At 48.3% G+C, this 23,190-nt stretch overlaps 1 protein-coding gene across 3 annotated transcripts in view; it reads right to left on the minus strand.

Moving 5' to 3' along the window:
• Positions 1-23,190, minus strand: part of LARGE1 (LARGE xylosyl- and glucuronyltransferase 1) — a 602,997-nt gene that overhangs the window by 25,589 nt on the left and 554,218 nt on the right. For all 3 annotated transcript variants that reach the window (XM_059936844.1, XM_059936846.1, XM_059936845.1), the window contains exons 11-12: positions 13,673-13,836; positions 4,640-4,918 (exon numbers count right to left, since the gene is read on the minus strand). In XM_059936844.1, coding sequence (XP_059792827.1) covers positions 4,640-4,918; positions 13,673-13,836 — 443 coding nt within the window. The remainder of the gene's footprint in view (positions 1-4,639; positions 4,919-13,672; positions 13,837-23,190) is intronic.

A 23,190-nucleotide genomic window follows, 5' to 3' on the forward strand; every position in this document is an offset into this window, starting at 1 on the left:
GAGGATAAATCAGGAGCTTGGGATGAACACACACACACTACTATATCGTAAGACAGATGATCAACAGGGACCTACTGTATAGCACTGGCAACTCTACCCAATATTCTGTGATAACCTATATGAGAAGAGAATCTAAAAAAGAATGAATATATGTATATGTATAACTGAATCACTTTGCTGTACACCAGAAAGTAACACAACATTATAAATCACCTATACTCCAATAAAATTTTTTTAAAAAAGGTCAGAGGTCACAAACTGGTGGTCTGTGGGGACGAGAAGGTTCTATTCATCCTGAAGACATGTTTGGTCTGACTTAACAGTGTTTAAATTTTTTAAAAAATTAGTTGTCATCACTAAAAATTAAAACATGAAAATCCAGATTTCTAGCTCCTCTTGAAAAACATGAAGACCTTAGCCTTGCCCTCTATCCTCTCCAGAGCAATAATTCCACAATCAGAATGCAGAGGTGGCAGCTGCCTGAGATGGGGGCTCCGGTCTCCCTAGTGAATTGTACTCAGCATCCTTGGTTCCTTTAGGCCAAGGTCCTGGCCCCAGCAGGCATGTGTATTTGTGACTCCTGACATAAGTCCATTTATTCATTTCACAATGAGGAAACAGGTTGAAAAAAACAGAATTGTTGGAAGTCGCACAGTTTTTTACGGCACAGAGTGTGAGCTGGAACCAGGGTCGCAGCAGGTGCCTGTCTACCATGACACTCAGAGTCAATGCCATGATATCCTGCTTAGTCCAGGAAGGACGTGGGCACAGCAGACCAAGAGGGGGCCAGCACGAGACACAGGCCAAAGCAGGCAGGACTTCTAGGTACAGGCTTTTGAAAAGGAAGTCTCAGGTGACAACATTTGAAAGAGGTTCCCTGTCTTGCCTTCCAAAGCCCAGCCACCTTTGCAGACAGTTACTGATTCCAGCTGCGGAATCTCTCTCTGGGCCATCTACCTGTCTCTGCTGCTACTTCTGACCCCTTCGCTAAGCCTCCAACATCTCTCACCAGAATGAACACAAGAGCCCCCTAACTTATCTCCTCTGGCCCTACTGACTGTGAGCCTTCCCTGATGCAACAGGAGTGATCTTCCTTAAATGCACATCTAATCATGCCATTCTCTCAGTGATCTTCCATTACCCAACCCCCACCCCGCCTCATAAAGCCCAAACTCCTTAGCGTATTTTATGAGAAGTCCTGAGGGACCCACCCTGGCTTACATTTCTGGCCACATCATCTCTTGCTGTTCTCCCCATCAGGCCTCTGGCCACCTGCCTCTCCAGAATGGATCTCTCTCTCTACCTGGAACATCGTCCCCTCTCCTGGCCAACTCCAGCTCAGCCTCAGGCCTCCATTTAGACCTAACCTCTCCAGGACATCCTTTCCTATACTGCCTCCCCCCAAGATGAGGCTGATAACCCTGGAAGAGGACAGACCTATCACAGTACCCAAGGAGTCTGCGTCTTTGCTCAACTGTCATTCCTGTTGGTCTAAAGCTCTAGGATTCACAGATCCTATCTGTGTGGTTCACAGATATGGGGGCCCCTAAGGTGCCTCGTAAATGGTTACTCACTAAATGAATGGATACTATGGATGGAGAAGAAAGAATCCAGAAAGTCCCACTCTCTTTTCACTCTAGACGGAAGTCGCTTTGCTTCTCTGGTCTGTTTTCACATGTGCAGTAAAAGAGCACTGGACAAGATCAGTTATTCTCAACTCAGGGTCTCTGCACTCCTATAGGGCCTGTGAAGAAAGGAATGGGGTTTCAGGGGCAATCTGCAATCTTTCAAAATGCGTGAGGGGAACCACACACCTTCTTGTGAGGAGGTGGCTAAAGGCCAACTCAAACTTCAGGTGACTGTGCAGTAAGGAAGTGCTAATTAACGGGCAATACCAGTTATCTCACATTGGGTAAGGTCATGATTAGCAGTTATTGATGTCTTTGATCAATAAAACATACGAAGATGACATAAAACGCAGTCTGTTCATGTGTAATGTTTTTCAAATCACGAGGCCCACGAGGCAAAATTGTATAGTCTTTGGATGGGGGAGCAGAGACCACAGACTTTTAAGATGGGGCCAGTTCACCTTCAACAAGCTGGAAGGAAGTCTCTGCGGGTGCTCCTGAAGAAGAGCCCCAGAAGGTGGGCTGTGGTCCGATAGCGAAGCCTCTCTCTTGCTGGGGGAGGGCAGCCCTCACCCCTACCGTCTGTTCCCTTGGAAGCCCCGCCTGACACACCCAGAGCCTGACATCATCCTGCAAGCTGCAGAGGTTTCACAATTCACAGGAATCAGGGGCTGAAAGTGCTGTCTGGCCACACGGGGGCGCCCTCACTCCACACACTGGGATCCCAAGGCCCAGCTGGAGCTGGACGACAGCTCCATTCCTGGAGTCCCTGCAGGGTCAGGAGTTAGGGTTCATGGTGCTCCCTACCACAGCCGATGCTTTTTGGGAAGACACCTCTCATCCTCCCCGACAGGGTTATGTTGACTCGGGGTTGCTCACCTGTTGTTGTTTTTTTTAAAAAACATCTTTATTGGCGTATAATTGCTTTACAATGGTGTGTTAGTTTCTGCTGTATAACAAAGTGAATCAGCTGTATGTATACATATATCCCCGTATCTCTTCCCTCTTGCGTCTCCCTCCCACCCTCCCTATCCCACCCCTCTAGGTGGTCACAAAGCACCGAGCTGGTCACCCTGTGCTATGCGGCTGCTTTCCACTAGCTACCTATTTTACATTTGGTAGTGTATATATGTCCATGCCACTCTCACTTCGTCCCAGCTTACCCTTGCCCCTCCCCGTGTCCCCAAGTCCATTCTCTACGTCTGCGTCTTCGTTCCTGTCCTGCCCCTAGGTTCATAAGAATCGTTTTTGTTTTTTTTAGATTCCATATATATGCATTAGCATACAGTATTTGTTTTTCTCTTTCTGACTTACTTTGTATGATAGACTCTAGGTCCATCCACCTCATTACAAATAACTCAATTTCATTTTCTTTATGGCTGAGTAATATTCCATTGTATATATGTGCCACATCTTCTTTATCCATTCATCTGTCGATGGACACTCAGGTTGCTTCCATGTCCTGGCTATTGTAAATAGAGCTGCAATGAACATTGTGGTGCATGACTCTTTGAATTACGGTTTTCTCATCACCTGTTGTTCTTAACAAAGACAGTCTGGAAGGGACTCCAGCTGCTCAGAGGGGAGAGACTGATGCTATGGCATCCCAAGATAACCCTGGAAGGAAACCTGACTCAGAAAGTGGACAGAGAATAGTCTGCCTTCCCTTGATCTAGAGAGCAGGGCAGGGAGGGAGCTCGTATCACATCCATGCTCTGGCTTTAGTACCAAAGGTTTAAAGACTCCTGTGGGAGCTCTTTTGAGAGTGAGACAGACAGTAAGACAGAGACAGACAGAGACAGAGACAGGCACACACACACACACACACACAGGGAGGGAAGTCGGGGAGGGCAAGAGACCAGGAGAGAGAGAATTCAGACCCTGCTCTGTTTGGGACAGTCATAAACCCCAGAGCAGCCAGACAAGTATGAAGCAGGGCAGGCTGCAGACCTGGGGTCCGACAGACACTGGTTCAAATCCTGGAGCAGCCTAGGTGCACCCGAGCAGGTTACTTTGCTTCTCTGAGCCTCACCGTTCACCACAATAAAAGGGAGGGGGTAACCATGCCTGCCTTTTGGGCTTGATGTGTGGCTCCAGCAGGACAATTAATATATGCAAACCACCCCTCATGGTACCTGGATCAGGTAGGTACTCACTTGGCAGCAGAGATAACTCATGTTGACAAACGACAGTGATAAAGGATTAAAACAAATTTTGACCATTTACATCTTGTGACTTTAGCTTGCTCACGTGGGGACTTTTGGGCTAGGTGAATTCTACAGTCCCTTCCAGTTCAGATGGTTTGTTATTCCATAATAAACGCAACAAGCTGAGAGCTTTCCCCAGCTGCTGGACGCCTGCCCCCCTCCGCCCCCCATGGGGAGAGCTGGAAGGAGTCCCAGAGAGTCAGGCCGGCTGACCCCAGCTCCCACTTTACTGTGAGCTCCCCATCTCGCTCCCAGTCTCCCGCTGGGAACATAAAGAATGATAATAGTACCCGTGGCAGGGACTCCGCAAGGGAAGGAAATGAAATCCCACCTGTCATGCATTCAGAACAGTGCCTGGCACTCCGCGAGCACTTCAATAAATGTTAGCCATCACCACCACTTTGATTTGTTTTCCAGAAAAGGCAGTGATCTTTCTAGAATGGTTAGATGAAGGCTGTCGGATCCAAAATTGGAAGAGGAATGATATGTTTTCATAAAAGCTATAGGAAGAGCATTAGACTGGGAGACAGGAGATGCTTCCTGGACCAAGCTCTGCCATAAACATTTCATGAGGCCAACTGGGGTTCTAGTCTGATCATCGTAAAAATGCAGACACTGGATAGCCTAAGTGCCCCTCCAAACCCGGCAGTCAGGGGCCGTTTATCTATGGGTGGACTTGGGCCGGTGCTGTCCCCTTCTGGGTCTTGGCTGACCCACCGACAGAGGGAACATTGGACTAGACGACGATCCTAAAGGGGGTTCTGGCCCCGGCACTGCCCGCGCCTGAGCCCCATGGGTCCTCACCTGAGGTACTCATAGAGTCCGTACATGGGCAGGAAGTCGATGTCGGACAGGAACATGTAGGGCGTGCCCACGTGCTTCATGGCCACGTTGCGCAGCAGGTTCACGGGGTAGAACTGGCCCTCCTTGTACACGATGTGGTAGGCCACGTTGTGGCGGCCCATGAGCACCTCAGAGCCCTGTGCGTAGCGGAGGAACTGCTGGGCCTCAGCGTCCGACAGGTAGAGGGCCAGGCTGATGGGCCCCTCCCAGTGCTTGCAGATGGCCTCGAGCATCTGGAGCCTGCAAGAGACGGGAAACCTGACCCATCCGCGCATGCGCAGGCCTCATCTGCGTATACGGGTGTCATCTGGGTATCCCCGCTTCGTCCCGTCCGCTAGCCTGGGGCTGGGGAACTCCATCTCCATCCACCGTTGGTCAGTCAGCTCCAAATTCAAACCCCTGCTCTAAGTGTTAATCACTGTGTGATGGAGGCCAAGAACCAAACCTCAGTTCCTTTATCTATAAGATGGGCACAAAAACACTCACCTTTTTGTGTCTAGTTTTTGAATGCTTCCAACCAGAGGGGTGATATGGAGAGAGTCACATCCCACAATACTAAGCTTTTTCTTTTCAGACTCCTCTTTTCAATAGTGGGTGGGAAAAAAATACATGAAATGATGTAAAGATCCCTTTCCAGCTTAAAACTCCTATACCTCTCCTTCTCCCCCAGCAAAGGTATACAGCAGCCCTACCACTCTCCTGAAGCAGGGACCAGCCATAGGAGATTTAGCCAAACTGAGGCCATGAGTTACAAGGAGCATTAAAACAAGCAGTAAAAACAAGAGTAATAATAAACACAATTACTGACTCATTACTATGCACCAGACACTTCCCAGAATTCTCCCCCAAACCCTGTGCCCCATCTGTCATTTCCCCTGTTTTCCTGATAAAGGAATTGAGGCTCTAGATGTCCAGTCAGCTTTGGTTTTTGGACTTGCACCAAATGTGTGTGGCTAGGTTTCTGGATAGGACTTTGAAGACAGTGAGAAGAAAATACTCTTGGGTGTCTGGCAAAGGCAAGGAAAAAAAACCATGTGAATGCTGGGGACAAAAGCGAGCCTGGGGTGACGGTGTCTTCATTTTTCAGAGCAATTATTGCTCCAGGGCGCCAGGCAATTTTGCAAGGCTACCTGAGAGGCACTGAGCCAGGGAGAGTGAGGGTGGGGTGGGAACAGAGCCCAGAGAGAAAAACGAAAGATGCTCCCAACCAAGAGGGTTCTGCAAAAATGTCTGAAGAGAAATCTATAAAAATGTTCCCTCCCCCCACCCCTCAGAAGCATTAGAAGTGCCTGGTACATAAAATCTATGGTTAAGAAACAGCAAAAGCCTATTTCAATTTTTCCCTACCCAGCAAGAGGTACATAATCAGCAGTCTCCTGGTCAGAATGCCCGCTTTATTCGGACAATTACCAGGAAATAGATTCCATGCATTTCCATGCTTCTAAGCAAAAGAAAATGGGCACACCTATCTTGTGTCAATGGCTTTCCTGATGGACTTTCAGTTTCCTCCCAGTAATTCTGTGAATTGGTATTGTGTGGATTTGCTTCCTCTTTCACTAAGGAGGATTAAGATATTCATCAGGGTAAAATGCCCTCCATTTCTCATACCTTATAGCACTTGTTAATCAAATTGACCCCAGCCAGTTTTGAAAGAGGCACTACATTCTCCACAGTGCTTGGTTTCACTGAAATTTGTGTTCGGCCTCTGCTACAAGGGCCCTGGTTTCTGCTGGTCTCTTGAGAATCTGGGATTTTGAATTATCCCACCTGCACCTCAGTTGCATTGTCTGCAAAATGGGAGGACTCTGCACTTGGATGAGAGAGATGTTTGTACCAATCCTTTAAGATCTGGGGAGTACGGGGCAAGGATAATTTCTACTATGTGGACGTCAGAGCTGCTACAGGGAGTGGATGCAGGCGGCATGTCTGACCGAGTGTGAAGAGACACCAGCTTCTGCTGTGGATTCTCCCGCTGCCCTGGTTTTGGACTCTGTGTCTGAGTTTTCCGAGCAGGGAGCAAGCCCTGCCTGGTCCAGCCCCATCTTCCCACCTCTGCGAAAAGTTTAGAGAGAGAACAGAGACACAAAATACTTAGGGTTCTCAGGAGAAAGGGGCTGCTGATGTGACAAACATCATATCCATGCAGACTCCACAGGAAATGGTGCCAGATGTTCCAAAGAAACTGACTGAGTGAAAACGAATCATAGCACAGTCACTTCTGTCTCTCTGCCACTAGCTCCAGTCTCTCTTTTCCCCTTAAAACCAAGCTCTCTGCCAGGACCCGAACAACAGTCAAACAGACAAACTGAGCGAGGTTCATCATAATGACAATGATACATAAAGTGTGATCATGAGACAATAAGTCCCTACCATTTATCTGGTGCTCACAGCGTGCCGACACATTTTGGCTGTTGTCATTTGTAACATTTACAGTAATGCTATAAACATAGTGGAGATTCTCATCACTGTTTTACAGGTGAGGAAGCTCCAGGAGGTGAAATGACTTCTTTCAAGTCACAGAGCTACAAAGTGGCAGGGCTGGATTCGCACCCAGGTCTGACCCCAGTGCCAGGGAACCAGACCACTACTCAACATGAACCGGTTTTTGGCTGAGAAAGATGTCCCCAAATATCTTCTCATCACCTGTTTCCCCAAACAGAAACGTGTTCTAACCTTGGTGTCAGCTTCCCTCTATTCCTTCCTCCTCCTCCTTGGTCTCTCTTGGAGTCCAAGATCCCCCAGTCTCTCCATCCTTCTTCTGGTTGTTTCTCCCCACACCTATTCCCTAAGGTCTGTCCCTGTGCAGTTCCTGTTGAGTTTTGTGCCAAGTCTCTCTTTGGTGTCTTACGTAGGAAGACAAAGGATCTGGCACAGCAAGGACTTGGGCCAAGGGAGAGTGTTTCAAGAGCCAAAGATTAATTCAAAAAATGGGTAATTCCTACCCGTTTGGAAAGAATCTTTGAGATTTTTAGTCTGATTATAACATTGTTATGATGAAAGGCCTCGGCCTCAGAGAAGAGCATGACCTGCAGAAGAACACACCGTGTACGAGAGGAAGGGCTGACATGAGGACCCCCTGTCCTGATGCTCTGTCCCATGCTCTCTCGCCTCCCCCATAGCGCCCGCCATCGCTTCATGCTGGGACGAGGAGGGCAAAGGCTCAGGAATGGCCAGAGATATGTCTGGAAGACCTAGAAAAAAGCAGGGCTTCCCCCAGGGAGTCCTACTGAGACAGGAAGCCCCAGACAGTCTGTGTAGGTGAAGGGGAGCAGGCAGGGAGATGGCTGATTCGAAACCTAAAAGACTGGGGTTGGAAGGAATTCTAGAATGTCAGTTGGTCAAGCAGCCCAGGCAGGTGGCCACTCAGCCTCTGCTGGAATGGGGAACCCACTCCCTACAAGGCAGACGACTCCAATCTGGTACACAGAGCAAGGCGGGCTGCGGGGTACAGAGGGCAACTGGGGGTTCTGGGCTCAGGCAAAACTGGGTTTGAACTCTGACCTGTGTCAGTATCTCTGGGCAAGTGACAATAGTTCTTTGAGCTTCCATTTCCACATATGCATAGAGGGGATAATAATACCTTTGTCGATGACAAAATGGCTACAAATTCCTCTCCCTCTATCTATCTACACCTTCTGGTAATACCCTCCGCCCCACTGATTCTGGGCTGGCCATGGGACATGCTTTGGTCCACGGGGCATTAGCAACATGACACAAGCAGGGGCGCTGAAAAGTGCTTGTTTGGTGGGGCTTGCCCGGAGCTGCTCTTGGAACCTTGCGAGCGCCGCTGTGTGAACAGCCTGCTTACTTATGACTCTCAAGTGTGTGTCACAGAGCTGGAGGTGCAGCAGGCACTCGTACGTGACAGCTGTGATTTCCTCCTCAGGTTCAACTCCTCCCTTTGAAACACGTGCTCCTCCAACAAATATCCAGTGAGTATCTGCGACGTGCAGGTATTATCCTGGGCCCCAGAATGAACGAGAAAGACAAGGTTCCTGCACTTCTGGAGAGAAGGAATAAACAAACCAAGGTAAGTTCAGAGTGAACTGAGTGCCAGAGGGGCAACAGAACAGGAAACAGGATAAAGAGTAACGGTGAGGGCAGGCCTGCAGGAGAGGTCAACGTGCGCCCCGGATCATGAGAAGGATTGGCCTTGAGAAAGCCTGGGTGAAAAGCTTTCCAAGAAGAGGGAAGAGCCCTTGGGATACAGAGTTTAGCACGCTCAAGTAAGAAGAAACAGGACCAGTGTGGGTGGCGCGTAGGCAAGTGAGGGGCAGAAGGAGAGGAGGATTTGGGGGCTGGGCAGGTGCCGGGTCCTATGGGGCCTTCAAGGTCACGGTGGACGGCTTTAATACTATTCTAAAGACAATGAGAAAGCATCATGTGACCAGATTAAGATCGCCCTGGCTGTTACATGGGGAAAGGAGTACCTCTCGCTCTCTAGAACGATGCTTTCCAAGCTTCAGCTGGCTCAGGATCACCTGGGAGGCTTATTACAACACAGATCCCTGGGACCCACTGTAGAGATTCCCGTTCGGCAGGCCTGGGATGGGGTCCCTGTATCTGTGTTCTAACAAGCTCCCAGAAGATGCTGTGCTGCCAGCGGAGGGATGGGACCTACAGGATGGGACCCCATTAGCTCAGCTCATGTTCTCCTTCCCCCGCTTGCAGAAAACAGAGAGAAGGCCCATCAGCCACGTGATTCTCTGGAACTGTAGCTGCTACTTCAAGGACTTCTTCCAAGGAGCAGGAAACAGAGAAAGCGTCTCCTGGCCAGGTGGCAGGGATGCTGCAATCAGCATCCCTCCTAACCAGCCCGCTCTGTCCTTTCAACCATTCTCGTCCGCTGCTGGGATGGGAGGGAAGCTTCCTGAGCGAGCGCCTGGGCGAGGAGCCGCCCTGCCAGCTCCACAGCTGCATGAGGCAACGTTCATTCTTTCCGAACGGAATTCTAGAGGGAGCTGGGCACGGGAGCCTGCATGCTGGCGCCCCTAATTCGTCGTGGCACTCACGTAGGGCCTACTTCTGACTCAAAGGTTTACAAACACACCCGAAATGTTTCCTCAATTAAAAATCAATCCAACAGGCACCAGTCAGCCTGCTGCATCGTAATTGGATATGTGGGATGGCGGCGTGGAAGGAGGAATTTCTGCCGTCTTCATCCACCTGTGTGGCTGCTTTATAATTTCTGATTATGTCCCGCTAAGTGTCTCTTGCTAGGGTGTGGAATTCCTTGGGTTCTCTGAGGTACTGTCTGGATGGCACTGCTTGTCACAGCGCGTTAGGGGGAATCACACGCCTGCCATGCTGGGGGATGCGTGTGCCCTGAAGGGAAGGCGTCTGAGGTTAGTGTTTGCAGCAGATGTGAGAGGTGCCGGGGCTTTCTTTTAAGCCGGCTGGGAGGGGAGGTCCTGCCGGGTTTCCTGCAGCCGAGGCTGGATGCTTTGGGGTGGCCGCAGAAAGAGGGGCTCTGTCCTGTCTGTATTCTTTTGTTAATAACAAGTGTATACATAAGGATGGATTTGAGTTGTTAATAATTAAAAATTTTTGTCTTCTAATTGTTTGTAAATTCCGGGTAGCAAATGCCATAGCCAGCATAAAGGCGAAAAACATTAAGGAAAGTGTGCTAATATTCGTGGCCCACTTGCTAATCACTGGGCACTTTCCAGCGTCTTATTTTATAAAACCCAGACAGCAATCTGTGAACTTGACGATATTATTGCCACTTCATAGGTAAGTAGAGTGAGGCTCAAATAGCCTGAATAACTTGCCCAAATTCACACGGTTAGGAAGTGATGCAACTCGACTTTGAACCCAAGTCTTCCTCTCTTTTTTTCCCCCTACATCACTTTCTCTCTCCTAAATACCTACCACGTGCAGATGCTGTGGTCAGAGAACACAGACCTAGCAAGTACTGACTGAATGTAAATATGTCCCAGGGCTTTCCCAGAGAGTCTCACATTTTCACCTGAGTTTGCAGGTAACCACTGGCTACTGATCTTCACGAGGAATATCTTGGTGACAAACTGAATGTACGAATAGCAGTCGTGAATGTGACCAAGGAAAACCAGGATGCTCTGATGGGAACCTGGGATCACCTGGAGCTCACTCACCTGGCCAGGTCATAGTATGTGGACTTCAGGTGCCTCGTCTGAGGGGACTGAGATACATTTATGCTGCCTGGAGAACAGAAGACCAATCTAGACCATCATGCAGCACGAATATCAAGGATTAGGTTTTGTTTTCATTTTAAACGGCATAGAGGAGAAGGAAAAATAAATGTGAAGAGCGACTGTTACGGCGGGTGACTTGCTGTTGTGCTTGGTGGGGAAGCGCGTGCACACCCAGGCTGATAAGGAAGGGGAGGGGTGACTTGGGACACCGGTCTAGGTCAGTCCACGCAGCCTCCCTCGGGGACATACGCTCTCTCTTCCTTCCTCTGCCCCGGCCAGGATGGGGGCTTCTCCTGCAGCATCTCTCTGTCGTCAGAACCTGTTCCCTGCCTGTGCCAGCCAGAATTCTAGGCTGGCCCCAGGACTCCTGCCCCTGCCCTGCTGTATCACCCTGTAGCACCCCCCCCCTGAGTGCGAGCAGAACCTGGGAATACGATGGGATGTTACTCCTGTGACTACGTCATATAACAGACTGGAGAGAGTCTCCTGCTGGCTTTGAAGAAGTTAAGCTGCTATGCCGAGAGGGCCACACGGCTGAGACCTGAGGGTGGCCCCTAGGAGCTCAGAAGGACCCCAGCTAACAGCCAGCAAGGAAACGGGGACCTCGGTCCTAGAGCTGAATTCTGCCAGAACCTGAATGAGCCCAGAAGTGCACTCTGACTCCGAGATGAGACTGCAGCCCAGCCAACACCTGGATTTCAGGCCTCAGACCGCAAGCAGAGAACCTGCTAACACATAGCCAGACTCCTGACCCAGACGCTGTCAAATTAAAAAAAGAAAAAAAAAATGTGTTTCTAAAGCCGCAACATCTGTGGTGATTTATTAAACAACAATAGAAAACGAATACATGGTCTGAACTCTGAATACACTACATATTCCTTGAAGGCAGGAATAGGGTCTTCTTACGTAGTCCCAGCCCCACAGCAGCCTGACACATGATTGTAATAGATGCTTACATAGTATCTGCTGAGCAATCACGTGAATTTTGGAGATGAGAAAACTGAGGCCACAGGAAGGAAAGACCTTTCCTGAGATGACACAGCAGGTCAAGGACCCAGCTGGTGCCAGAAGCTCTGTGCTTGTCCTTTTTATGCCGTTGGGTCTTTGTTACCTGTTACGGTTAGCAAGTTCTCTGAGTTTCTGTACAGGTGTCCCGGAGGCTGTGCATCTCCAGGAAACCACTAGCCATGAAGCCATTTAATTCTGTGAGCCGTCATTTGCTAATAAGCAGAGGGACCCACAAAGCAAAAAGGAACCTGCTTCCACAGCCGCTCTCAGCACGCATCATTCCCGGTTGCCTCCGGAGGCAAGGTCGCCCTCGCTCTCCCGAACTCCCAGGCTGCTTACTGGCTGTGAACCTTTTCGTGTCCCAGTGCTGTTCCTTTGTTTGTTCACTCATTCTTCAATCACTCATGACTAATCACAAGTGACATTTATTGAACACTTACTAAGTGTGCCAGGTACTGTCCTCAGCACTTTACAGGCGTTAACTCATTTTAATCCTAAAACGACCCCATGGAATCTCATCCATAGGCTGGACAGGCATCTTCAAAGTGGCTCAAAGACAGAATGAGACCATCAAACTCCCTTCCTAATTGTGGGAGTCGAGGGGGAATGACATGAAGGAAACTGGGGCAAGGGGAGCCCCCATGGACATCAGTAAATCAAAGAGGAAGCTGGTTAGCCGAGGTGCACAGAAGGCACATAGGACGGCCAGGTACAGAAAAACTGCAGAGCCCTGAAAGGCTTTGAATCCATTCACCTCCTGGCAGCCAGAGAGATGTTTTCAAAAACCTAAGTTACAGCATAAAACTTTGTGTAAATTTCTACAATAGGTTCTCAACCACGTTTAGAATAAAATCCAAATATTTTATGAGTTTCTAATGTTTATAAACTTAACCTCAGGCAACTTTCCTCTCAAGCCCCCTCTCAAGTGATGCTTCAGTCACACTGGTCTTCTATCAGGTGTCTGAATACACAAGGCCCTTCCTACTGCAGGGCCTTTGCACTTGCTATTTCGTCTGCCTGGAAAACTTTTCTCAGCAACTCACATACCTAACTCCTTTTCTCATCCTCAAGTCTCTGCAGAAATGTCCTCTCCTTAGAAAGACCTCTCCTGACCATGCCACCTAAAGAAGGTCCCTCACTTGACATTGATAATATGTGTTTCATTCCTTCAAAGCACTTATCACAATTATAATCATTTGACTTAATTATTTACTGTTTTTATACCGCTAGTCCCATTTTCTCAACGCTGGCTGCACATGGCAAACTTAAAACAATTCAAGGTCTCCACCCCACAAAGATTCTTACTTATTAACTGGTTTGCAATGGAACCTGACCATGAATTTGTTTTAAAAGTTCCTCAGCTGATTCAATTTGTCCCCAGTCAGGGCTGAGAATCAGTACAATGGACCATGAGCCACATGAGGGCAGGGATCACGTCAGTACTTCCTGATACAGGCTCCACGAATGATGCTTGCATCAACACGCATATAAGGAAAACAAACAGCAATTGCTTTCCAGCAGCAATTGTGGGTCCAGCCCATGTGTTTCCCTATAATACACTCCCCCTTTCCTTGAGGTAATTTGAGTAGAGCTCTATTTTTTTTAGAATCAATTCTTCATCCTCAGAAACAACCAGCACCATCAAGAGACAGGAGCCCCTGGTTTTCAGTGCTGGAGAGGGGATGAGACATAAGCCCCATCTTATCAGGCTTCAATGTTCTCAGCCTGTGAGGCCATCTCTCCCTTCTCCATCCGACCGGGTGCAGGGCAGCGGCGAGGCGACTGTGTGGGGGGTGAGGGCCCGTCTGCTTACCTGTCCATGGAGAGCTGAGCAACCAGGGTGACGTCCGTGTTGTCTGAAGCGGGCTCGTACTCGTAGTGCAAGAAGTACAGGTGGGTTCGGTGGACGGTGAAACGCTCTCGACGGAACTCATAACACAAGTCGTCCTCATCCAGCTCAGACAGCTGCTTCTGGAGCTGAAAGGTAGGCAAGAGGGCTTGGAAACAAGAAGAAGATCCCCGAGGGGGCCTGCCTGTTTGTTGTGCCCTGTTCTCCCCTGAGTTTGTTACCCATTGGACCTTATTGACGGGCCAATCAGAGAAGGACAGGATCCTGTTGTCATTTTCCTCTGCAATTTAATCTGATTTCAAAGAGGTGATGATAAAGGGCAGCTGCCTCACCCTCTGAGGAATGAGACCCTCTGAGCTAACAGTGATGGTGGTGGCACTGACAAATGTATAAGCAACCACAAAGTCCTTATACAAAACAAAAAACGTTTTCCTTAATGACCCAGCACAACAATTTCAAATAACAGGGGGAAACTGTCTAAGAACAGAGTAACGGAAACCAAATGGAACAGTACCTTTGTGTGACCTGATGCTTTTCTCTCTCTAGAGCTACAGATTTCAACCTCTGTACCAGGTATTGGAAAGAAAAACAACGCAAACCCATAAACAAAACAAAACACCTTTTCTTTTAATTTCATCCAAGTTTAATCAGTCTCAGTACCCACTCTTTTTCTGCCTCTCTTCTAATGCTCTGACGTCTTTTACTTTATTAATCTGCTTGTAGGAGTTCTTTACTTACCTCTCCTATTCTCCTTCCTACCCAACTAGTGAAAGAGTGAGCTGTCCTGCTAACAGGGAACTAGGAACTTAGCATTTCACATAAGCAGATGCAGATATACAGGTTTCCAGATCTGCCTTATAAGCAGCTGCCCGATACACAATATCCCTCGCAGGCAGGTGTGATTGACTATGCTTGCCTTATAGGTGAAAAATTGCAATGAACGAGTAAAAGAACTTCGACAGTTACGGAAATTCAATCAGTGGATGTGCGGTATTAGAATGAATGGGCTGGGAATAGGCAGGAGAGAACTTTTTCGGGTGATGGGAATGTCTTATGTCATGATCAGAGTGATGGTTATTTGGGTGTACACATTTGTGAAAATACACATACACTTAGAACGGGTGGATTTATCATATGCAAATTGTATTTCAATAAAACTTATTTAAAGAAAATAATAATTTGCCAAAGGTCACATGGTTGCTCCCAATATTTCTTCTGTTACATGAACCTTGTCTGTCACATGATGACATATAGTTGAATATAGATTAAACTTTACATGACTAGAGTGATTAAGAGCTGAATGCAACAGAATACTTTTCCAAAAAGAAGATATATATATATAAAATCTCTAAAACAACAAGAAAATATATTCACTCACTTCTTTATGACCTATCAATTAAGACCACTGCCTTGAACTAGGTGATATGCTATGATTATTCTTTTGTCTACAGTTCCAATGATTTTACTGTTAAGGTCAAATGGATTATCCTTCTTTATTCTCTACCAGTAGTTCAAAATCATGGTAAATTTTAGTTTGCTTTATATTAGGACCATGCTGATCTTGTAATTTTTGTGTTTGTATTCCTGAAAAAAGACTTTTAAAAAAATTTGTTGCAGTGTTTTGTTTTTTTTATAAATTTATTAAAAAAAAAAAAAAGACCACTGCCTTGACAGGTTAAGCTATGATATTATTTCTCAAGATGTGTGCTCTGACAGCTGACTGCATTAAATGCTCCCGTTTCTTCATTGCCCCTTCCCCCATATCCTTCCCCTTTGTCATGTGACTTTTGGTGCTGCCCATTAGAGAGGCAAAGCCGATTTCTCTAATCCTTGAATCTGCGCTGGACTTGTGACTTGCTTTGGCAGACAGAATGGAGGGGGTAGTACTGATGCCCCAATCCTGAGGCTAGGGCTCAAGAGGAAGTGCCTGCTTCTTGGGAAAATGCCCGGCTAGCCTGCTGGGGGAAGAGAGAGAGCTGGAGCAGAGTGGAGTCTCCCCAGTTGCCTGTCACGTGAGCAAGCCTGGCCAAGATCAGTAGAGCTGCATCCACAAACACTTCTCACCGTACACCACTGAGGTTTTATGGGTTTGGAGCATTAGATAACAGGTAGGGTCACTGGCATTTTGTGTGGGGTACCTTTTCATTGTGTGAGTCTGTCCCACATACCACGGGGCAGTTGGTTTCCAGGGCCCCGGCCCAATAAACGTTCGCAGGATTCTCCAGACGGCTGTGTACAACTCCAAATGCACCCATATGTTCCCAAAGGCCACTTGGGGAATTGGTTGTGATCAAGTGATCTGTGAGACGTTCTCAGCTATCTTTGACATTTTTAACCTTTAAAAAGGATGCCATCAGGGATACCCTTCAGCTTTTCAAGTCCAATTCGACGTCCTTGCCTATTTGAAGATTCCCTCTACGCCAGCAGGGTAACTACTTGATATGAAGCTAGGAACTGGAACTCTCATTGCACCTAAGACCCTATGAGCCAGGTGACGCCTTCTGGCCTGCAGGACTAAACCCAGGTGTCTTCTGGCCTGCAGGACTAAACCCAAATCCTCACTGACAATCACATACTCTCTCTGACCCATCAATCCCCACACACTCTGCCTTACACCAACGGTCTTCCCTCCGCTCTCCAAACCTGCCTTCCCTCCCACACCTCCATCACTTGGCCCATCTTCCCTCTCTGCCACGCCCTCCCTCACCTCACCCACTCTTCCCCACCTGGGGACATTCTATATACCTTCAAGATTCAGCTTAAATGGCACCTTCTCTGTGAAACCTTTATGGGCCCTGCCAGGTAGGGCTAGTCTATTTCTTCTCTATGCTCTAAGAGTGCTCAACTCATAATTCCACCAAAGCACTTGCTAGTTTGAACTGAAATCGTTTAAGACCAACTTCCCTGGCGAGACTGTGACACTTCACCATTGTCCCCAGCACCGTGCCCACTGCAGGACAGGTGCTCAATATACATGTGCTGTGTGCATGAGAAATACCTGCCGCACACAAGAAGGCTGCAGTCACTGAAGTTAAGGTCTGTCCGTGTCATTTCCCTTTTGTATCCTCTAATGTTATGCATAGAGGCTTGTCATTCTTACGCCCATCATTTGCTCCCATATTTGCAGTTTGAGGGTCGGTGACGGCAGAAAAGGTTGTGTCCAGCAAACAAGCATGTGCCGGGCTCCGTGCAAGGTGCTAGGTGTGCTTGACTTCTTTTCCTTAGAGCCATCCAGTGAGGCATGTGTCAAACCCTCACCTGACAGTTGAGAAAACTGTTTGGAGACCTTGAGATCACCCAGGGAGGTCAAACTTGGGTCTCTGTCCCTGGACCACCAAACTGCCTCTCCAGAAAAGATGCTTGTTTAGCCTCAGGTCAAGAAACAGACACAGGACAGGGACTGAGGTTACTGCTTCGATCCCAATCCTGTCCGTGAAATCTTGGGAGAGTGGGTGAATCATTTAACCCTTCTGGGCCTCAGTTTCCTCACCTGTAAAATGGGGATAATAACAGTAGCTGCCTCAGGGGACGGCAGGAGGATTCCAGGAGATGCTGCATATGAAGAACACAGTGTTTGGAGTGACTCAACAATGTCTCTATTATCATGGTTGTGATCACAATTAGGAAAGGGAGACTCCTGGGCTCCCGGGGACACCTAGGTGGACGTGTGCTGAAACGTCACCTGAAGGAGATGGCACGGCAAGGGTCTGGAGGGCAGGGGAAGAGGGGCTGGATGAGGTTGGGTCACCTTCTGTTTCATGAGTGTCAGAGAGAGTCCCGACGTCTTCCTCCTTGAACTCAAATATGCCTGGAAGTGGCAGTGTTGCCTGCCAGGAGGAAACGGAACCAACCGACACCCACCTTCCCTTTCTCACCCACCCTGCTGAAGAAAACAAGCAATTACTGCCCTTTAGAGAATAAATGTCTGTCAAGTTCTTTGCAAAAGCAGGGCTGTTTGGGGGGTATTTGTTTCGTGCTGTATTTTTAGTATGCCAATAAGAGTGCATGGCTTCCAGCCCAGTGAAGAGAGAGGGGGAGCGTGTGAGGATGTGTATGCAGGTCCGTGTGTGAGCACGGCCGGACACACGCGTGTGGAGCAAAGGGTCTTTCTTTGATGAGGTTTCGAAAAAGCTGTTTATCCTCATCACAAGAGAAAGGAAATTAGTGACCAGAACATGAGAAATGCATGTGTTATGGGGTTCTCCCTTCTCCCTTAGCCTTATACCGGCAGTACCCTTAAGTTGAGGAAAATGACATTCCAAGGTAAATAGCTCCAAGAGCCATTTTCTGGAAAGCGCCCATAGCGTGGGCTCCTAAAGGCAGGAACCGTATCCCATCCATCTCTGAATCCCCTGAACCCAGAACACCTAGTGCATCTTGAGTGCCCAGCACGACTCTGTTGGATGCATTCAGAGCCACAGCATGTTAAGAAAGGGAACAGTGACCAATGACAATGCTCCTAGAGCTACCAAAGTATGGCTGCCCTAGCTGGGAGGGTCTACCAGCAGTCCCGTGGGATAAGTAGCCTCCATCTATGAACTTCATGGTACCAATGTGGTTCAATGGCAGCCACATCCCAAGGTCACCTGTGGCCATCACAGGGCTTAACGGATAGGATCTAGGTAACATTGCCATTTACCAACCACACTGGGTACTGTGGAAAGCACAGCAGGTATGAGGTCAGACATAAAACGTCAGAGTCTATTGGACTCTGGACCAAATAGATGCCTTCCTTGAGCTTTAATATTATATTTATTATCAACCTGGTGCTTTGCACCTCTGCTCTAATATAGACTGAGCACCTACTGTGCGCCAGGTGCAGTGCTAAATCAGGTGCATTGCTTTACTAATTTAATTCTTGAGCACAGATCTCCGTTTTACGAAACAGGAAACTGAGGCTCAGAAGGCGCCCATAATCTTCCAGTTACAGCTAGAGAGCAGCGGTCCGGACTGTGAATCCAGTCTCTGGACCTCACACCAGGGACATCTCACAACACAATTACTTCTCTCCTGGCGGATGGATGTGAGGATTAAATGAGCTGGTGGAAGATACAACGCTATGTGAACAAAGCAGGCCATAAAGATGCATATGCAGTTATGATTCCAATACAGCAAAAAGACAAACAAACCCCACACAGAAACAGACCAAAGGGAACACGTTACAATGTTAACAAAGCTTTTCTCTGAGTGGTGAATTCACAGATGAATTTTATTGGCTTCTTTATACTTTTCTGTACTTAAGTAATTCCCTGCAATTTTCTCAAATGAGCTAATGCATGTACAAGTGCTTTGTAAACTGTAGAGTGCTACACACACCTCAGCGATGTTATTATGATTGAATTATGTACCTTTTCAAATTCTAATCTAGGACTGCTTATTGCTGACTGCATGGCTGATATTATCCCAAGGGGGAGACTAGAGCAGCTTGAAACCCACCTCTTTTTCACCCAGGTAATTTCTCCAGGGAGCTGCGGAGCTGGAAGGCAGGGCTGGGGTGGCTTTTGTGAACAGGGTCTGAAGGCTACCCCCACTCCACACTCCAGCCACGTGGGGAGCAGGGGCTCCTGACAAACAAGTCACAGAAACAAAAGACAGATTCCTCCTGAGATAAAATGCACTTGCTAAATTGCTTCCTTGGGCAGCCAGCTGAGGCACAGGGAGATCTGGACTTAAGGGAAAATGACCTTTACGCAGTTTGCATTTATTTCTTCCCATCCTGAAGGGCAGTGGCCTAGACTAACCTCTGAGCTGCCAGAGATGATGGCTGGTCCTGCCTGAGGGCTCAGATGGGTGGGAAGTGTGTCCCTGGGCTCCGGCCTAACGGACTTCTGCTCAAAGTCAAGAAAAACTACACGGAGAGATTATGGGGATAAGTGGACACTGAGGCCTGATTCCTCTGACCCTCATTTTCCACATGACCTTGAGCAAGTCATTTCTCCCAACAGCAAGACAAAGAGTTCCGGCTTCAAGGATCACGTGCTCACTAGGCCAGGTAAGGGCTGAGAGCCCTGCGGGCACTTTCTCACTAACACTCACATGGTCACCCTGGCTTAGAGACCACCAGCAGTCCAGTTCTATAAAGAAAGCCTTAGCCACTTGTTCAAGGTCACACAATGAATGAACAGAGTAGCCGAGATTCACATCCAGGTGTCTTTCCTCCAAGTTCCTGCACATAATCAAGTCACTACAATGCCGTGTTCATCAGTCCCTGGGGATCTTTCTAGTCTAATGACAGATGGTTCTGTGACTGCAGAGGACTGAATCACGTGCTTCCCTCGGTGGCAGAGATCTTCTGCTCTCGGGCTGAGTTTCCAACCTTCCTGCAGTGCAGGGTAAACCATGTAGCCAAGTTCGCGTCAGTGGAATGTGGGCAGATTCTGGCCACTACAGGCCAGAATTTCTAAGACTGTCTCATGCACAATCTTCTCTTTGTCAGCCAGAGCAAGAGCCCCCAGTGGAGGATGTTCCGTGGAGGGCAGAGGCACGAGATGGGCCCTGAACCTGGAGAAGAGCCGCCTGCCAATCAGGAACACCTGCTTGAACTTCGTGTGAGTCATTAACTTCCAGTCTGCCGAGTCCATTTTACAGTTGCTTGTGTTATCTTAACTAACACGCCTAGTTGACCTCTTCCAGCCAGTAAGTGATGAAGACAGTACAGCGGACCAAGTCAGGAGTCTCTGAGGCCACCCTTTCTTCTTTCGACAGCTGTCCTTTTGATGCTTTAGGACAATGGGTAGAAATATCTGATGGATAAAAATAACACTCAGGAGTGTTGCTTTACACTTTCAGCGGCCTGGATATCCATTTCTTCATCCGTTCCTCCCAGTGTCTATATGAGACTGGCAGGGCTGCCCTCTTGCCCCCAGTTGATGGATGAGGAAACTGGAGCACCGGGGATGTGCACAGAAAAGCTGGGGCTCTAAGTCACGTCTCCTGGAACCTAACTCAGGGCTCTTCCCTGGGGTTTCCATGAAGTGGTTAAGTTTTATTAAACCACGTGGACAGGCAGAGAAAAATTACTAGCTCACTGGTTGCCTGCTGTGCATGTTAATCAACAGAGTTCCAGGAACCCAAAACACTGTTTTCCAAGGAAACCAAACCATGGGCCGCTTTCATTCTTTCCTGGGAGGGGAGAAGCCTGGGCCTAGGACCATTCAGTGACGGTTCAGAGGGGGTCTGCTGAGCACTGACTGAGGCTCTGAGGAAACAAGAAAAAGGCATGGTCTGCTCCCTCCCAGCTATAGTCCCTTATTTTATGCCAAGCCCTGTGCTAGGAATGGGGAATGAACCCATTTCTGCACTGAAATTGTTTATACAGTCTGGGTGGGGAAACAGAGAAGCAAGTTAGCAACTGTAAAACTGTGTATTCATAATGCAAACAAAACTCAAGGTCGGGGGGATGTGCTACGTGCTACACGCACCTAAGCTCCTGACCTGTCTTACCTTACTTAGTCCTCATCAAGCCTACCAGGTAGGAACAGTCCTACCTGATTCCCATTTACAGGTGAGAAAACTGAGGCACAGAGAGTCTGAGTGGCCTGAAATCCCAAAGGGAGTATTCCTAGCATCTTAGGTGAGGCAGTCTTGCTCCGGAGCTGTCCTCTTACCTACACAAGGAGCCAGTTAGGGGAGGAAGATTCAGCCAAAAGCAGAAGAGGGCGGGGGCTGCGACTGACAAAGGCACAGGAGAGTCGAGCACCTGGCAGGTTTGGACAGGTGACAACCAGAGCCCAGGCGTGTGAAGGAAGGATGTATTCCTGTGGCCCAGACACACCCTCTGAGTATCTGGACCATGACTCCCCCCTTTATCCCCCCTCTCCTGGCCACCCAGGCAAACACTGTGATGCTTCAGGCTCTGGAACCTAACACGCCATGGAAAGTCACTGGAGGCTGGCCTCGGGCAGCCTGTGGTAGGGCTCTGGACGCCATCCACCCTGGGCTCCGCTGCCCACTGTGTGATTAAAGAGCTGGTGACATGCGGCTCGCACGTGAGAGCAATAATGCATTCTGGGGTTTCTCTGGGGTACAGCTGTTTCCACAGAGCCATCTGTTCCCTGGTAGATTCTGTTTACATGTGTCTTATTTTTAACTTCTCACTGAGCCACCGTGAGGCCGTTGTCTTTTCTTCTTAGTGAGCTTAGCATCAGGGAATGTGACCCCACAGGCGGCCCATCACCCTTGTGGCACGAGGGGGTTGAACGTGGAAGCCCTCATTTCAGAGGTGAGGCAAGGGGCTGAGAGCAGCTGGATGGGAAGGCATCCAGGACGAGCTTTCTGGCCAATACTCGTAAGGAGACCGCCCGTGGCCTGTAGCCCTTTGCACACCTTAAGCCCTTCAACACACATACCAGCCTGGGCTGGGTTTGTTTACTGACCATTTTACAGGTGGGAAAACTGAGGCTCAGGGAAGGCAAGAGTTATGCTTGAAGGCATAGATCTAGTCCTGGGGCCTGGTTTTCTGATTTTAAGTACGGGGATCTTTCCAGAGTACCACAAATACTTCAAGACAAAGACTTGTAATAGTTCATTGGTTTGACAAAATTTATCGAGCACATAAATTTATCGAGCAGTCTTTCATAGGCATAAAGATATACTGATGAATGAAACAGACAGACATCCTTGCAGTCCCAGAGCTTACATTCTAGTTGGAGAGACAGAACCAACAAAATAAATAAGTCCAGAATATAATACATCGATGGGTGATAAGTGCTATGGAGAAAAATAAAGGCACGAGCTCTGGGAGATGGGGGTGCTGGGATTGGGGTAAGTATTACAACTTTAGATCACGGAGTGTTTTCAGCAGTTGTAAAAAGACTACTCAGCAAGACTGATACCAGTTCCAGAGCTGCCACCAACCTGTCCTCTGATTTCATATCGCTGAGCCTCCGTTTTCTCCTCTAAAAAATAATAATAATAATAACTACTTTGCAGGGTTCGTAAAAGAACACTGTTCGTAAGAACAGTGATATAAAGTAAAAGCAACTAGGAGAATCGCTGAATGACTTGTAGTTCCTCTTATGTTAATTTTAAATAGGGATCTACATCCACTTGAGAAGCATGGCCTCGGTCGGTCTATGGCTTCAAAGTCAGGGCGACCTCGTTTCCAATCATGGCCCCATCATGTAGGAGGTGCTTGATTTTGAGCACGTAACTCATCTCTTCTGAGCTTTGGTTTCCTTCATCTGTGAAATGTGACTCGTAACGCCTCCGTCCCTTGATTGTGGTGAAGATTAAAGTTGCATTTCCCTTTTGCTTTCCCTGCAGGAAATCTCCAATTGTCAAAGGCTAGAAGAAGCAGAGAAAGGTCTTGGAGCAGCACAGAGAGCTCTCCCCATGCAGGAGAGAACAGAATGATGAAGGCCTAGCGCACGGATGCCCAATAGGCTTCCGCATCTCCCGTGTTATTGCTTGGAGACTGTTACTGGTTCTCCGGAGTGCTGTCTTGGTGAGGATCCTGGGGTTGGGGCTGAGCCCAGAGGGAC

Source organism: Balaenoptera ricei, chromosome 10 (assembly GCF_028023285.1).
Source record: "Balaenoptera ricei isolate mBalRic1 chromosome 10, mBalRic1.hap2, whole genome shotgun sequence".
NCBI lineage: Eukaryota > Metazoa > Chordata > Mammalia > Artiodactyla > Balaenopteridae > Balaenoptera > Balaenoptera ricei.